Source organism: Corapipo altera, unplaced genomic scaffold (genome assembly GCF_003945725.1).
Source record: "Corapipo altera isolate COAL_440 unplaced genomic scaffold, ASM394572v1 61553, whole genome shotgun sequence".
Lineage (NCBI taxonomy): Eukaryota > Metazoa > Chordata > Aves > Passeriformes > Pipridae > Corapipo > Corapipo altera.
Window position 1 is genome coordinate 6,047,712 of NW_020884918.1, and position 18,450 is coordinate 6,066,161.

The window sequence follows — 18,450 nt, forward strand, 5'->3', positions numbered from 1 at the left end:
CCCAGGTTGCTCCAAGCTCCATCCAGTTTGGCCTTGGACACTTCCAGGGATGGGGAAGCCACAGCTTTTCCATGCCAGTGCCTCACCACCCTTATCATAAAGAATTTCTTCATCATACCTACTTTGGATCTCCCTGCTTTTAATTTAAAACTGTCACCCCTTGTCCTATCACTACAGACCCTACTAAAAAAGTCTGTCTGTATCTTTCTTCTAAGCCCCCTTTAAGTACTGAAAAACCAACAAGTCTTGCCCCATCACCTCCAGCACCCATCCAAATGCCAGCTAGAGATCCAACAGCACTGAAAAAAAATCAGGAAAGTACAGGATAACCCCAGCATCCCTGCCACCATCCCCTCTCCCACCACGAGCAGGTCCTCTGCCAGCAACTGTGCCAGCTATTGTTGGGCACATAAAGCCTGGTCCACGGGGCCTGCTGTCAGCATGCAGCTCATTACTCTACAAAGGGCTTTGAAATGCTTGGAATATGAAAGGTGCTCCATCAGACCAAATTCAGCTCCGTTTGCTATTACAATACAGTGCTTTTCTTTTGTCTGTGCCTTTTGATGATGTGCAATTGTTACCCTCAGTCAGTATTTTGGAGTCATTAGTTGGAATTAGTAAAGTTCCCGGCTGCCGGACTTTTCCAACGCTCTGTTCTCGGGCTACAAAGAGTCGGCGAGGAGTTGTCCTGCTTTCACTGAGCTGGAGGCACAGCGGGGAGCATCCTGGGGGGAGCAGGCAGTCTGCTCAACTCCACTTTCCCCCTGCAGGCACCGGGAAACGCGTGTGCCAACAAGATGCTGCGGGTGGTCGTGGGGGCGCCTGTGCCTCCTGGCCAGTGGGGAACCTGAGACACTCTCATTTGGTACCTCTGGCGGGACCAGGTGAAGGGCTCCACCTCATCGTGTCCACATTTAGGCAGCACATCCCACAAAGTTCAGGTTTCTCTCCCAGGAATCCCCCACTCCCCATTTAAAGGCACCAGCACTGAAGAAGTCACCTTCCTGAGGGTGACAGGGACCTCTGCTTGGCATCCTCCACAGTGAAAACACGTGGATGTGCCTGACCTTGTCCTCTAATTTTTGCTCATGTTATGCCTTTCCAGCTACATCAGAAGGCCTTCTAGTGTCAAGACACTTTTTCCTGAAGGCATTTATACATGGAACGTACACCTCTGTGGGCAACCTGTGCCCATGTCTCATCACTAACAATTTGTTCCTTCTACCTTTTCTGAATCTCCCCTCTTGGTGCAAAACCATTTCCCTGTGTTCTATTGCTCCAAAGTCCCTCTCCAGCTCTCTTGGAGGCCCTTTAAGCACTGGAAGGGGCTCTAAAGTCTCCCCAGAGCCTTCTCTTCTCCAGGCTGAACAGCCCCAGCTCTCCCAGCCTGTCCACTGATCATTTTTGTGTTTGCCTCTGATAGAGGATTCATTCCTGTTCACCAACAAGCAGTTCCAGCAGACAAATGAAGTGATGAAGCTCCATGGGCTATGCCCATCTGATGTTGCTATCTGGCCCCAGCTCACACCTGTGACCAAGGTGCAGACCCTTCCTCATCCAGCCATCCCACCACATTCTTCTGGATGCAGCATGGGTATCTGGCCACTAGAACCCCAAAACAAAACCAGGGACAAACCAACCTTACGGGTATCCTTCGGGAGAAGAGCTCAGCACCAAACGCAGCTCCTTTAGCAGTTGGTCGTCTTTCACAAGGGATTGTACTTCCATCCCCCAAGGATTTCCCTGAAAATCATCTCATAGATCATCCCACCTAACACTCACAACAGCGTTTCCATTGCGACACAACCAAATGCAGACAATTCACACCTCTCACCTGGCATTTTTTAATGTAACACAGTACAATAAAGCAGCCTGCCCAGATTCCAGCCTAATCTAAAAACAACTTTATGGCTTCTAATTTTAGCACTAATCTTCCTTTGCTATGGTTGTGTGATTTCTAATTATTTTATCCCCAAGCCTTGCTTTGATGGATAGTTGTACCTTTTCCAATGCCAAGTGACTTGTAAAGTGCCTTTAAAAAATACGCTGATCTTTTCAGACTCATTTCCAGTTCCTACACAAATAATATTCTCATATATGGCTTCACTGCAGAAATATTATTATTATTAAAATAATAATAATAATAAAAGCAATGCAATTCAAAAAGGAGAGCTCCATTTCTTAGGACTATCCCAATCTGCCCCTGCAAACAAAATGTTTTCTCTCAGAAGTTGTTATAGAGCATAAATCCGTTATCGAGACACAGATCTCTCAATAATTCAGTGCCTTTGGTTTGGCAAAGCTCCCAGAACATTTTGCCTTTATCTAATCCCTATCTTCAGGTTACAACACACGGAAGAGCATTTGGCCACACCAAAAACCTCGTGGGGGACGGTGCGAGCGACGACACAAAGTGGTGGCAGAGACACGTTTGCTTTGACGCTCCCCAGGAGTGCCACCTGCCCAAATCCCCCGAGCTTGCAAATATCAGCCTTCAGCTGAAGATGCATTGCAGGGGTTCAGGATGAGCTTCAACCCCAAGGTCCTCGACAGGCAGGCGTTTTCTCTCCTACCACACTCACCTGAAGCAACTCCTTGATCCTCCTAATCACTGACCCAGATCAAATCTGGATCTGATACCATTAAATTTGCGCAAAAAAATACATACTGTGAAAGGGGATGCTGCCTGAAGAATGTTTCAGGATGCTGAGCCTGCCCGGCTCTGTCACGGGATTGCACGTCCCTGTAGGACCTGCCACCAGCAGCCAGCACCACTGGAACAGGGGATGCAGACACAGGACTGGTGGATGTTTGTTGGGTTATTTCCTTCCCCAGGATTTATACTGCGCTCCGGTCAATTGGAAAACATCCACTTGACCTGAGACCTTTTTGTTTTAGTTACTCTCCAAGCTTTGACAGCAGCAGTTTAAACACAAAGCATATGAGTTTCAGCACTGAGGAAGCATCCCATCCCTACAAATACTGAGTGGATGGGGAGGAGTATCATACTGAAGCCCTGAGGGTGAACATATTTCTTGTTTCTCATTCTTCGCTTTCCTCTCCTTCACTTTCTGAGCCTGTTTCACCATCCATGTCTTCTCCCTCCCCATTGGAAATCTGAGCTTAGCTCCCCACCACAATATTCAAGAGAAGGATACAGGTTGTGGGTTTTTTTAATTCCCTGCACAATGCTGTGTATAGAGTATTTGAAATGCAGATTGTCAAAACAGGAAACAACCCAGTCAAAGTCCTCAGGCCTGGATCCTGAAATGTCACCATACAGAGCTGCAAGGAATGGAGAAAAGCCCTCTGCTCCCACACGGAGAGAGGATGCTCTGGGAGAGCAGCCAGTGACACACCATCTGCCCTCATGCCATCCTGATCTTGGGAGCTGGGCTTTAACCTCTGCTGAAATCAGTGCAAAGCTGGTTTTTATTAACTGGGAGGGGGGAACTCAGTAGATGGGGTTAAAAATTATAACCCTCTGTTGACTGAAACTTTTATTGGCATAGAGAATTTCATATGGAATATCAACACGCTCAGGAAACCAACCCTACAGGAAATCTTTCACTCTTAGTGCTGCAGAGTAACTTCCACAGCATCCTGCTGGCTTCCTCCTTACTCCTCTCAAAACTCACCCCTGAGATCCTCGCCTCTAGAGCTCATGCTCTGAGTTTGAGTGGGTCTTGCTGGGATAGAAAAAATGAATCTTGGGTCAAATCCTGCCCATGCACCTCAGGGAAAGCATGAGGCTGACACTGCACCTCCATGGGGATGCAGAGCAGAACAGTGTTTGGTCCTAGGCTCTTTGATTTCCACCTATCCTTGGAGCAAAGACTGAAAATTTCTCAAAGGCACAACAGTGATGTCAGCTTTGGAGGAGAGAATGCAGCTACTGTAAACCAAGATAAGTAAGATTTTCACAACTTATTTTTCTGCAGAAAACAGATGCTGGATCTATTTTTAAAAGCAGGCTCCTGAATCTGTAGGTTTTGAGCACTTCTTAGAAGTCTGACCTGAACAAGCATCCTTGCCAACGAATATTGCTATTGCAAGCCTTCGATTGCTCCTGATGGGAGTGAAAACTTTTTGTTGTGCTTGTTTCTTTGCTTTTACAGCTTTCTGCGAGTTAACTTCAGGAGAGCTTTCCACGCAGAAGAGCTGGGGACCATTACCAGAATGGTGACCCAGCAGTTCTGGTTTCCCAGAAACATAGTGGATGCCCCATCCCTGGAAACATTCGCGTCAGGTTGGATGGGGTTTGGAGCAACCTGGTCCAGTGGAAGGTGCCTCCCTGCCTATGGCAGGGGAGTTGGACTAGATGGCCTTTAAATTCCCTTTCAACCCAAACCATTCTGATTCCTCTGGAAAAAAAGCAGATACACTCTTTTATTTCTGAGGGATCAGTGGTATTATTGTAGTGTCAAGATACTAATCTAGAGTGACAACCTTCAGTAGGAAAAAAAAAACCAACAAAGATTCATGGGATAAACAACTAGAAATGTCATTTCAGACATTTATGTCATTTCTGCATAACCCAGAACATCAAATTTCACCCATCATCCAGACAGAGAATTAGAATAATTACCTAGGGCCTGGTCCTGAAAGGTGCTGAGTGCAGTCAAGTGGTCTCCGCTCATAGAGTTCAATATCTCAGGGGCTCTCAGCAGGGTCAGTCTTGGAGCCTGGGCAAAATAAGATAGGTTGGTCTTAGTCCAGTATTTATCAAAAAAAACCTACACAACCTATAATTTAAAAAAAAAAACAAAACCAAAAACATTCCAGCTCCACGTGCCAGCCCCATTGTCCCTTACAATGGGGAGCTAACTCAAGGGTCACGCAGACCATGGCTGAAGAGATGCTCTCCAACCCATAGGCATCCTCTGCAGATCCAGGATGGATGCCTTCAGCACACAGGAGAAAAATTACACCGGGATGGATGTGCCCATTGGAGCTTCAATCCACATCCAGGAACACCTCGATGACGTTCCTGGGGAGCACTGAGTTATCCAAGATACCACACCTGGACACGTTATGCCGCCAACACCATCCCGGAGCTCACACACCTCCCTGGCACAAGGCAAAGCCCAGGGATGCCTTGGCAAGTCTACGGGAAGCAATAAACCTGGAGATAAGAGGAGTTATCTGTGTTTCCAGGGAGGAGGGCGAGGAACACCCCTCGGAGCTCCCTGCCCGGCTGGCAGTGACACGCGGCACGACAGCCCCGGGCGGGTACGGCCGTGCCAAGTGCAGGGTGAAGGCAGGGAAGAGGATGACGACGGGGACAGGATGACTCCTCCACACAGCCCTTTGTTTTGGGAGGTCCCCTGAGATGCTTGGCTCACAGCGGCCAAGTCCTCCTTCTTTCCCTAAAAGGGGAACGGATGAGGGGAAGAAAACAATGCTCTCTCCTCAGCTGCCTAATGGAAGAACAAAAGCACAGAGATCCCTTCCAAAATTGTCTTTTGAGGAACAGACCATTTGAGCCCGAAGGCCCAGTATTTCTGGTTTATTTATTTCTGGATGAACTCCAGCCTGCCAGAGTCTTTCTGTCCTTCCTCTGGGCTCTTGCAAAACCTGCCCAAAGCCACAGGGATCATGCAGGGCTTGCACAGACCCCAAATCCCATAGAGGATTTAACACCCAGCACCTTGTAGAGATGATGAAGCCAAAGGTGAGGTTCCTCCACCAGACTCCACCACAAGCATGCCTCAGTCACAGGGTGGACAGGGCTTTGAGTAACTTGGTCTAGTGAAAGGTGTCCCTGCCCATGGCAGAAGGTGAAACTGGATCATCTTTAGGGTCCCTCCCAACCCAAACCATTCTATTGATAGCTCTGGCCCAGCAGGATGCATTTGGCAGGGAAGGTCTGCTCCAGCCTGATCCCACTGAAAACTGTAACCAAAACCCACTAAAGCCAAAACCAGTCCAAAGCAGCATCAGACCTTCCCTTGCCCAGCAGCAGTGTCTGCTAGGGAGCAGAAGGGGATTTCTGCTGTGCTGACTGCTCATGGAAAGTCCCTGACTGGCCCACAACTGTGGAAAAAACGGAAAATAGAACTTTAATACCAAGTTGGTGGCAGGCTGTCTATTTTTCTCTCCTGTGACTGGTTACCATGGATAAATTTCTGAGGTCGACCACGCAATTGTTCGCTGCACTGCTCCTATTAAACAGAGGATGATCAAATCATCCCATTTGTACCGTACTTTAATTTCCAGAAATTCTTTGTTCGTTTGTTTGCTTAAATTATTTCTCTCATTTGAAGAAACAATGCAGCCTTACAAAGCGAGGGCCCAAATCTCTCGAGCCACCCTGCTGTGGTTCATTACTTCTACACTAGTTAACAAGGCCAGTAATTTCCCTAAGGTTTAATAGCAAATCCTCTTTCCAGAATGCAGAGAGACAGGACATTTTAACAAACTCACTGCTGTATCCCAGTGATGCCATAGGTGAGGGATATCCTAGGCAAGGTACAGGTCTTCCTCAGGGTTAGTATACAGAAGCAGGTAACATAAATGACACTTTTTTTCACCAGAGGCTACTCCTTCAGCTGGGGCAGGGGACCTGGGAGTCAGAGCTCAGGTCATCAGCTCCACTTGGAAATGGGTTCCCGAAGCATTCCAGTCCGCATCCCAAAATACAGAGTGGTTTATTGCATTATGCTGGGATCAAGTAGATGACACTGGAGTGGCAGATCCAAGATGTACCTGGGCTGGGTATGTTGGAAGAGGCACACAACCCATTTCATTAATGACATGGATAGCAAAGTACACAGAATGCCTGCCCACTACCTGACCATAAACTACCCTTCTCACTAGTTTTGTCAACATCTGTCTATGCCCAAATCAGAAGAAAATATTAACATTTGAAATAAAAGACAGAAAAGAGCTTGTGGAAAACAGGCAAATACATAAAACATACATACATATATATTGGAATCACAGAATCAGAATAATTTGGGTTGGAAAGGGCCTTTAAATTAAAAAAACAAACTGAAAGAAACCCAGCTGGAGGACCAAACTAGGGTGGTGATCTAGTCCAAGTACCTTGCAATGAGCTGGGACATCTTAAATACACATCTTCAACATGTTTTATACATATAAAAAGCTGCCCAGTAAACCTCTATTGAGATGCACACCACGCAGGTGAAAAGCTGGGTGAGAGGCTGGCAGTGCTGCCTTGAGTCACAAGGGTATTTACCCTACAAGAGCCTCTGCAGCTCCCTAATACTATTTATACAACAGGATTTGTCAGGCAACAACTACAGATGTTCACAGGGAGTCTCCTTACTTATCCACTGATAACACCATGTGCCCGGGACAGCTGAACAAATCATACCACGTAAATAATAAACACACGGGGCCCGGTTAATCAGAAGGAGGGCGGTGAGGAATCCGGAGATTCCCACAGACTCCCTGCCTCGGGGAAGGAAACAAGAAAATGCCCTGACCTAAGCAGGGGTGAGTCTCGCATACCCACAGATCACAGGGAGATCACAGGAGCTGTTTGCAGATCACTTACCGAACATGAATAATTCAGGCAGAAGCGGCTGGGAGTGTGAGAACAGATAGACGGGGGCTCTCGCTGCTGCTGCTGCTGCTGCAGCTTTGGCAGGTTTTATTTTATTGAGCGAGGCCAAGAAAACACGAGCCCCAGCAAAAAACCCTTAGTTCAGTGTTGCCAGTGCCGTGACTTCACTGACAATCCTGTGATATATGGTCTTTCACCAGACCCCCCGCTGACTATGAATGCCATTTCCCTTTCTCCTCGAACCATTTCTGTGATGATTTGGCTGGGCAGGTAGGGCAAAACGACGTGCTTTTTTTGAAAAGCCCTCAGTACCCACCGAAGTCCAGTGAATAATTACACGAATCACAGAATCACGGAATGGTTTGAGTTGGAAGGGACCTTAAAGACCATCCAGTTCCACTCCACGGGCAGGGACACCTTCCACTAGACCAGGCTGCTCCAAGCCCCGTCCAACCTGGCCTTGGACACTTCCAGGGATCCAGAGGCAGACACAGCTTCTCTGGGCAACCTGGGACAGGGTCTCACCACCCTCACAGACAACAGTTCCTTCCCAATATCCCATATAACCCTGCACTCTGACAGTGGGAAGCCATTCCCCCTTGTCCTATCTCTCCATCCCTTGTCCCCAGTCCCTCTCCAGCTCCCCTGGAGCCCCTTTAGGCACTGGAAGGGGCTCTCAGTTCCCCCTGGAGCCTTCTCTTCTCCAGGTGAACACCCCCAGCTCTCCCAGCCTGGCTCCAGAGCAGAGGGGCTCCAGCCCTTGGAGCATCTCTGTGGCCTCCTCTGGACCTGCCACAGCAGGCCCATGTCTTTCCCATGCTGAGGATCCCAGATCTGGATGCAGACCATGAACCATCCACCAACAGAGGAAATTAAAAAAAAAAAAAAAAAAAGGGTTTCCTTTTAGTGTTCACATCACCTATCAACTTCCAGGCCTCCTCCCACCCCCAGGATCTTCTCTGGGAAAACACACAGCACCCAGAGACCAGTTTACAGCCTTCAGGCTCCTCTCCTCCTGCAAAAACTCATGAACCAGTGGAGTTCAGGCCTGTAGGAGAATGGGTTGAGGGGGAGAAAGGTCATAAGGAGGAGGATGGAAAAGAGAAGAAATCAAAAGGTGGGGAAAAAATTTAAAAAAAAAAAAAAAAAAGAAGGGATATGGAATGTTTTCTAATCCTTGTTCCAAAAGGAAAACACAAGTAGGGTTGCTTCTGTGGGGATACATTAACATCTCATAAACACATTATCAGGAGGACTGGAAGTCAGGAAGATAACTGAAAAAAAAACCAAACAAAAAAACCCAAAAAACAAACAAAACCCCAAACAAACAAAAACAAAAACAAACAAACAAAAAACAAACACCAAAAAAACCTCCAAAGAAACAAAAAAAACCCAACCAACCAAAAAGCCAAAGGACAACCAACGACCAAAAAAAACCACACAACAACAACAAAAAACAGCAACAAAAGAAAAAAAAAGAGAAAGAAAAAGAAAAAATCACAAACAAACAAATGAAAACCCACGTAAGACACATGAGAAAAGACAGAGATGGTAAAGCCAGGTGGTGGAAGTCAAACAGGTGCAACCTGCAGAAATCTAAAATTCACTCCCTTGAAAGGACACTGAATTTGTGTGCATTGCCAAAGGGAAGAGCCTTGTAGTTCAGGATGGATACCACGTGGAGTCAAAAACAGGGAATTGAGGCTCAGGACCAGCTGGTGAACCCAGGAACACCTCAGCCTCTGAGAACCAGAGGTGTCAAAGAGGGATTTGACAGAGAGGCCCCCACCCCAGTAGGATTTCCAGGATTTTGCCCCAGTGGAGAGACACACTCCAATGCTAGTGACACGCTCTGGGATTGGGGAACCCTCTGGGAATTCCTGTCCTGCATCTACCTGTGCATTTCCCGGCTTCAATTCACTCCTCTGCACTGCACCACTGCCAGCACTGGGTCTGACCCCAAAACAGCACACCCAGCTCTTCTCCAGCCCAGCTGGAAGGAAACTGCTGTGCATATACACCAGGTTACAGTCCCCTGACACAACACCTATTTCTTGATATTGCAGAGATATATCTGATTCAAGACTCAAAGAGACAGTAAAAGACATTCACCCAAGATCACAACACGAAAGTCCCAATAAATCTGGTTCTCAGTGTAAACCAGATGAGAAGCACCCAGGCTGAGGTAGGTGTGACCTCTGACGCTACCAGAAAACAACTCCACACTTTCAAGTTTCCTTCAAAATAAAAATATTGACTCTGTCCACACTTTCTTCCACTTTTAAACTACTTAAGCTTAATCTTCTGAATTAAAAACTAGATTTAAACACCTTTCAGCACCACTGCTGGTAGCACTCTTGATCCAGAAAGCTCAGTTTGGAAGTGCTATCTCAACGTTGACTCTGACAGATGCTCTATTTACCCACATCAAGAAAATTTCTGTTCAGTCTTCAGCATAAATGGACTATCTCTGGTAGGAAACCTGTTTTTTGCCTTTATAGACCAAGCACAGCTCACATCTCTGCATTAGCCCAAAATAATTGCTTGGCCACACACCTCACTGGGTCCCCAGGGCTTTGACTTCTCCACCCTTGTGTTGACATACCATGCAGAAAAATTAACTAATCAATATACGTCTGACAGGTGTTCTCTGAAAGGGATACCAGGTCTCCAAAACACAAGATGATGAAAGGAGTAATCCAGGAGATTAGACTGACCAGAAAAGCAAGGATTGTAGCATGACAGTGGAGAGCACAGCTTTAAGTCTTTCTCTTGATATTTATATGGCTTTATTTGCATATCAAACTATATGACAATTAGCTGTACATAAATCTATGATGAAATTATGCTGTGCAGGTCCCCAAAGTGAAGAAAAGCTGGGGCTGGGCTGCATAATCACCCTTAACTCTGCCCCTCCAGGTGTTCCCACTCCAGCTCACTTCTAACGACCATGTACTCCCAAAGAACAACTGTACAATGGGAATCTTTTGTAATCATACAGATGTATATGCAACATTTCCTTATATTGTAAGCTACTTTGTGTGTGGTGGGATCTCTGCATCTCCCACAGCCTATTCAGGACCACAGCTTCTTCATTCTCCTCCAGCTACTTACATTGGATCCTGGAGAAAAGGAGGCTCAATGAGACCTTCTTAGGCTCTCCAACCCCCTGACAGGATATTGTAGCTAAGTGGAGGTCGGTCTCTTCTCACAGGGAACAAGGACAGGGCAAGAGGAAAAGGCCTCAAATGGCACCAGGGGAGGTTTAAGTTGGATATTGGGAGAATTTTCTTCACCAAAAGGATCGTCCAGCCCTGGAACAGCTGCCCAGGGCAGTGGTGGAGTCCCCATCCCTGGAGGGATTTAAAAGCCTTGTGGATGTGGCACTTGGGGACATGGGTTAGTGGTCGCCTTGGCAGTGCTGGGGAACAGTTGGACTTGATGATCTTGGAGGGCTTTTCCAAACTAAACGACCCTGTGATTCTGCCCTTGTTCTAAGACTTGTCTGCAGGGCAAGCTTTGGCTCTGTTGAGGCTTTGTGCAACCCTGCAGGACAGCTGGGATCCTGTTTGAAGACCTGTAGGCAACACTGGGATGCAAACAATAACAGAGATGCATGCTCTTATTTTAAATATCAACAGGAAGGGATGCAATAGCCTGGTCCTGGAGCAGCACCACTTACGTCAAGCGTGCACTGGAAGGGGTGTGCACTTGTAGTCAAACCAGCCACCTCAATGAGGTCTTTGTGCTCTGCCAGTTATCTGCAGAAGGCTTCATGCAAAGCTGGAGCCTACAGGCCCATCCGCAGTCACAGCTCACACCGGCTCCATCCAGCATAGCCTGAAAATTGGGCCAGCCCATGCAGGCAGGGAAAGGTCTGGAGAGAAGGGATTTCAGACACCTTCCACCAGACCAGGTTGCTCCAAGCCTCGTCCAACCTGGTCTTAGACACTTCCAGGGATCCAGGGGCAGCCACAGCTCCTTTGGGCAACCTGTGCCAGGGCCTCACCACCCTCACAGCCAAGAATTTCTTCCTTCTATCTAGTCTGAATCTCCCCTTTTAATTTAAACCCTCTGTCCTGTCACAACAGGTCCTACTAAAAACTGTGCCCCCATCTTTCTTACAAGCCCCTTTTGACTACCAAAAGGCCACAATAAGGTCTCCCTGGAGCCTTCTCTTCTCCAGGCTGAACACCCCAGCTCTCCCAGACTGTCTCCAGACCAGAGGGGTTCCAGCCCTCTGGTCCATCAAAAAAACCTGCATTCCTTGGGACCATTTCTTCGGGCTCAACTGAGGTAGCAAGTTTGACTAATCTGAGCGATGAGGCCCATATTCAGACATAAAATATTAATATGGGAATGAATCAAAAGCAGCTTGGCTGGCTGGGCTCCTGTTTTGAATTCATTACATACATGGAAAAAGAAAAAATAATAATAATAAAAAAAAATGAATAAAAAAAAAAGAGGTTTTATCTCTTCAAATAGGTATGAAAAGGTATAAATTCCTGACCAACTGCAGCACTTGGCCTTGCTGTGCTGGTAATTGGAACCAGCGTGCTCTGCTTCCCAGGCATCCCATTCACAGGAGCGAGAAGGAAGCATTCAATTTTTTCAATAGGGAATTTCATCGCTGGAAAACAATCCACCTTCCTCGCATCCGAAGAAAAGCCAGAGGGCGAGTTCTGTCCTCAACCACAGTTCCATCTCAGTGCCAGCCCCACCCAGAGCAGGAGGAAAGGCTGCCACACTGACTGCTCACGCCATCCCAAAGCCATGAGATCGCCTTCAACACTTCAAGCTCAGTCCTTTCTTTCCCTTCTTCGAAACACACTGAGGTTTTTTTCCTTTTCCTTTGGGACTGCCCAGGGGTCCATTTTGCAACTTTTCTTTCCACAACCATATGGGCTAAACAAGCCTAGATTTTGTCACAACAGCTTTCCTTAGATTTTTAGCTTTCCTCCCAGTCCCAGACCTGAGACTACATGGAAAGCACCCTAGGTGTATCCAAGGGCCATGCTAACATCAAGGGGATATCTGTGAGACATCCTCAGAGGCAGAGCACACTTTAAGTGGGTTTTTTAATGAGCCCAGGACAACCTCAGCCATATGGGACTGAGCAAAAATCATGTTACACCAACAGCTTTTTTTTATAAATAGCATTTAAAAACTCATTTTTCATTACTAAAGCTGCTGCCTTAGCACAGAGTTGAATAAGGCTTCGAGGCCACAAAAACCCATCAGACACTCCAGCAGGACTCAAGAAAGCCAAGCAGCAGGCAGAGGGACTGAGCAGTGCAATGGCAGATGAAATGCAGCATCAGTCAACATAAAACCAATGCAAAACAGCCCCTGACAGTGGCCGCTGTAAGGATCAAGTTTCAAGATTAAATAGACTCAGAAGCAATCATCCAGTGCTCCTGTATCCATAGCAAAAAATTTAAAAATCAAACTTACTTCTTCTTGTAAAACTTACTTGGAGAGATATTTTTCTCCTCGCTATTTATGTATTTTAATGCACGAACAAATAGTTACCACCATACAGTCTTACTTCTTCACGCACTTATAGAAAAGCTGAAATACCAGCCTTCTTCATCTGCTTTCTGAGCCATCCCTCACTCCTGCCACCATGCAGTCTTGGTGCCTTTCTGTGTCATGTCACATCCAGGGCCAAAGGGTTGAACGAGAAAGCAGTCACAGGCAATGCATGAAGGAGTTCCTCAGAAACACATCAAACTCCATCTTCATGCCTTTTTTCTCCCTAAAATCCCTAGGAAAAGGTTATCACAGAGCCATTCTTAACCAATAAATAGAAACAGTCTTCTAACCTCCAGTGTAGCACTGTTGGGGTACCATTAGTTGTAATTAGGATACTTTTAGCTGCCTTGTGATCCCTTGAAAAAGAGAATTTTCCAAGCAGACTGGTGTCTGACTGGGAGGGCAGACCTGGATCAATGGCACAAGGGGCAGGAGATGGGCAAAGCTGAAGGCAGCAGCACGAGTAGGATAAGGAAAGTTTAGCACAAAATCAGTATGGCATCACAAGGAATGCTGGATATTTTGAGATATTTTGGGCAATGGAGGAGGCACTTGCTGTTTCTCCACCTCAGTAAGAGACTGGAATTAAGATACCAGCGTAGAGTTCCCCCAAGTCCATGCTGAGTTAGGCATGGGATGCCTTACCCAGGCCTGAAGGAAGACATAAAGGCTAAAGCATCAAAGCACTGAAAGAATCCTCAAGAAGCATTCTGGTTCACCCCCCACCCAAAGCAGGCATCCCCAAGGACACACAGGAGATGTTTGTCCAGCTCAGGGCTGCCAAGGATGGATCCAAAGCACTGATAGGTCTCTGGTGTTCCACCAGCCTTTTCTTTAGTGGATCTGGTATTCATATAAAGACCCGTCCCTGGATCCTACCAGCTCCTCAGTCAAGAAGGCCAGGCAACACTTATCTCTGCTGGACTTCATCCTGGCCTTGACAAAAAAAGGCTTGGACCTTCCTGTTGAACTCAGACTCCAAGTCCTAATCCAGACCTGAACACCAGTTCTTACTGTTCTCCTATAGCTCCAAGGATCACGTTAAATCCCAACAAATTTTGGAGCAAATTAAATACAAGCTTCTACTTTTTCAAGCCAGGATCGCCTTTGTTGAGCTGCCACCAAACCTTTTCTTAGAAGTCATTAACTATGATGGCCAAAATTGCTCCTCCAATTGAGGAGCAATTCCACCTTGCTCCTCCCCTGCCTCTTCAAGGGCAGGAGACTTAAGGCACTGCCTTACTGATTATCTTACTGTTCCACAAAGTGGCTCCTCTCCAGAAAACTGAGCACTGAGAGCCATCAGAGAGTGCCCCAGACAAAGAGACCAGAGACTGTTTCTGGGATTATTAGAGGCAAGAAGAAAGAAGTGTCTCAGAGGGTCTTTGTGGCACTTAATGTTGACAGCTCAAAATAATGGATAGAACAAAACAGAGCAAAGATGACTTAAATTAGGCAGCTCCCGGGAAGTGGTGTTTACTCAGGCTTTCCAAAGGAGAATCACCATTTCTTAGAAATGATAACACTCACATCAGTGTGCACTCCCCCTCTGCAGCACATACACACATCCCTTTTTAGGTGCTCTACAGAGCATTTACTCAATTTGCCAGTGGCCACCGCACCCCTTCCATTAGGAGATGGAAAAGGTATGTGAGTGAGCAATATCAGCTGCAGCTCATCAATCCTTCCACAAAAACAGCCTTTAATTTCTATCCATTGCCATGAGTTCAGGGACCTGTAGGAAGGGATTTACACATCCACATTCCAGCAATCACTACACAGCTCCTCCAAAGCTACCCAGAGGAGAGGGGAGTCACTCCTACTCCAGGGGATTGACCCACTCAGAATGACAGAGGCTCTGAAGAAGTTCCATGTCAGTCCCAGCTCTGTGGGATCCATATGGGCCTCATTTTAAGTAGCAGGCATCTCCCATCTACACTGTCATGGTTTGAGAGCCCCAAAATCCAATTCTCTCAAACCATGACATACACATACCACCTCTCTCTCTCTCTTTGATACGGCAGCAATCAGAGAGCCACAGAATCAATTAGGTTGGAAAAGACCTCCAAGATCAGAGTCCAACCTGTGCCTGATCCCCACCTTGTCCCCCAGCCCAGAGCACCAAGTGCCATGTCCAGTAATTCCTTGGACACCTCCAAGGCGGGGACTCCACCACCTCCCTGGGCAGTCCACTCCAATATTTAATCACCATTTTTGTGATAAAATTCCTCCTAATGTTCAACCTGAACCTCCCCTGGTGCAGCTTGAGACTATGTCCTCTCATCCTGTGGGAGCAGAACCTTACCCCCAGCTGGCTCCACCCTCCTGCCAGGGAGCTGTAGGGAGTGAGAAGGTCCCCCCCGAGCCTCCTATTTTCCAACCTTAGCTCCCTCAAGCACTCCTCACAGGACTTACTTTCAATGGCCAAGCCACTCTCAGCCTGCCCAGGAAAGCATGAGAGGGACGGAGACAGACACACATGGTTAATTACCTGGCTGCCCGGCTTCAATAGATTTGCTTACTCTGTGGCAGCAATCTGTCTTCCCAGGCACAGCTCTTGGGTTTTATGACCTGAAACACCATCTAAAGCAGCTCCTGAACATCTGAGCATGCAGCCCAGCCAACCCTGCACTCATCCTGCAGTGGATAAAAGCCTGTTTAAAGTGGGCCCGTGTGCACGGAGCCCTCTGCACCTTCACGGTGATGGGGGCCTCACACACCTTTCTTGCAAAAGGAAGGAAGGAAGGAGAGAAAGGAAGAAGAGAAATGAAGAATAGAAAAGAAGGAGAGAAAGGAAGGAGAGAAAGGAAGGAGAGAAAGGAAGGAGAGAAAGGAAGGAGAAGGAGACGAAGGAGAAGGAGAGGAAGGAGGGGGAAGGAAAGAGAGGGTGGAGAGGAAGGAGAGGAGAAGGCAGAAGGAAGAAGATGAGGAGGAGAAGGAAAATAGGAGAGGAGGAGAAGGAAAGGGAGGAGAGGAGGAGAAAAAAAGGAAGCAGAGGAGGATGAGGAGAAGGAGAGAAAGGAAAAGAAAGAAATGGGAGGCGGAGAAGGAAGGAATAGGTCTCTGAATTCATTCTGGAGCAATGCCTGAATCCATCCAACATGAAATGAGGCCACAGTGCTGTTTTCCTCTCAGGCAGTCAGCAAAGCAGCTCACCTCCATCTTCTGTTTGGCACAGAAAACCAGCATGGAAAACCCCAGAGAGGGGAAGCACAGATGTGTTATGGGAGAGAGATGCTGCAGAAATGCAAACCAGACACTCTCTAACGGGAATGTGCCAGGCAGCAGGGAAGGAGAAAAGCAACCTGCACCCATCTCTTTCTTTCAGTCCTATTTGTGGAAAAGATGACTCAGGAAAACTGGAAAGGAAACCCCGGGTGGTGTGAAAGTGGGACAAGACACCATTTGTTCTCGAGCCTCACAGCTGGAAAGGGCATAACCTGCCCTTGCTGGGCTGCAAGGGGCAGTATGGTCCAGAGAGGGCTTGTGGGAGACGAGAAAGCTGCCTCCTGGGTTTTCTGTGCTGGGATTCACCTAGAACACACAGACAAACACACACACCCCACTGCCGAGCTGGAGGACCAGGGGCTTCACCTTGGTCCCACCCCTGCTCATGAGCTCCCAAGAAATGTCACATCTGGAAACATCATTCACTATACACTGCATAAAAAGACCAACCACAGGTCAAGACATGGGCATGAATCACCTCTGCAAGGCATATCAAATGCTGAATATGCTTGTGATACTGGAGGTATCACACTTCATCTATTCCTTACTGTAATTACAGCACCGCAGTCCTCACTGTGGATTCAGAGTGATATTTCAGAGCTGATGTTCATGAACCTAAGATTTAAAGGTGAGTAAACCCTCAGTTTGACTTTGTGCTTCGCCAGAAAGAATGAAAGAAAAAGAGAAAATAAGATAAAAATAAACAAAAATAATACTAAGAAAAATAAAAGGCAAAAAGGGAAAAGGGAAAAACATGGGGAAAAGTAATAAAGAACGTGAAAAGAAAGAAAAGAGAAAAAATATGAAAAAATAAGGCAAGGGAGAAAGAATGAGAAGAAGAGGATGAGGAAAGGGGTGTAAGAAAAAGCAAGTAAGGAAAGGAGGGGGAGAAAAAGGGAGGGAGAAAAATGAGGAAAGAAAAAGGGGGGAAAAAAGGAGGGAAGAAAAGGGGAGAAGAAAAAGGGGGAAGAAAGGGGAGAAAGAAAAGGAAAAAGAAAAAAAAGGGGGGGGGAAAAGAAAGGAAAGATTAGGAGAAAAAAAAAAAGAAAAAGAAAGGAGAAAAGAAAAAAGGAAACGAGAAAGCCAGCAAGCAAGAAAATCTAGAGAACTGATAGTTTTACAATACTAAAAGAAAATACTCAAGTCATTTTTTAAAAAGTGCGAGTCCTTCCTAATAAGATGCCCAACAGTCTGTGAATTATCCAGCCATAAAAATTCCACTTGCATGTGACATTTGCTGGTAGGAATAAATCAGGGCTCAGAAAAGAGGAGCTGCTTTGGAGTTCAATGGGTATTATCCTAATTCTAAACGTATTAGCAGTGGTCTGAAAGCAGGACATTGTCATCCAGACAGACGGACAATGTTCATAACCAATGGTAATTTGTAGGAGGCATAATTTGCTACTACCAAAATAGCACAGCATGTGGGTTTTTTTGCCCTTTTTAGTCTATAGCTGTGTCGTTTCTTTTGGCTTGTTGAAAGAAATCTGCTCTGCACACGGGGAGGAAGAGCTCGGACCTTCAGCAGCTCATAGAAAACAGGTGGTCAGGCACCAGGGGAAACACAGCCTTTCGGAAAAAAGCTAATAAAATAAGCAGATGATTACAGAAAATGGAGATGGAACCGACTTCTCTTTCAAAAACAGAAAGTCCCAGACAAACTAAGTTTAGAGTGAGCAAATGCTGATTGAAAACACACCCTGCCACCGCCGCCTCTCTGAGCTTTACCAACACGCGGAGTTTTCACCTAAAAAAAGAAAATAAAAATTATTTAGGAAACAAATAACGGGCTGACCATGCCCAAGCCACAAAGCTCAGCTTCCCCTGGCTAACCTGGCTGTTGGCTTAACATCAAGCAGGCTGGGGGCTCAGGAAAGCCAGGTTAAAATAGACTTGCTGTCTCAAGGCTTCATCCCTGCCATCATCATCTCCCCATCGGACAACAGCGCGCAGCACTTACGTGAGGGTTGAATTTTGGTTAAGTTCCAATCCTTTAACTTTCCACGGGGAGAATGTTAGGGGGTACCTCTCCTGCACGTTCCAGGGCCACCCTCTCAAACTGTTGGTTATTTCATGGTGGAGTTTCACCAAAAACAAATAAAACAGAAGGGGAAAAAAATAAAAAAAAAAAAAAAAAAAACAAACTCACCCCAGAA

The 18,450-nt window shown here is 46.6% G+C and overlaps 1 protein-coding gene across 1 annotated transcript in view; it reads right to left on the minus strand.

Moving 5' to 3' along the window:
- Positions 1 to 18,450, minus strand: part of ZBTB7C (zinc finger and BTB domain containing 7C) — a 128,132-nt gene that overhangs the window by 88,326 nt on the left and 21,356 nt on the right. The window contains exon 2 of the mRNA XM_027656163.1: positions 4,589 to 4,685. Coding sequence (XP_027511964.1) covers positions 4,589 to 4,640 — 52 coding nt within the window. The 5' untranslated portion in view covers positions 4,641 to 4,685. The remainder of the gene's footprint in view (positions 1 to 4,588; positions 4,686 to 18,450) is intronic.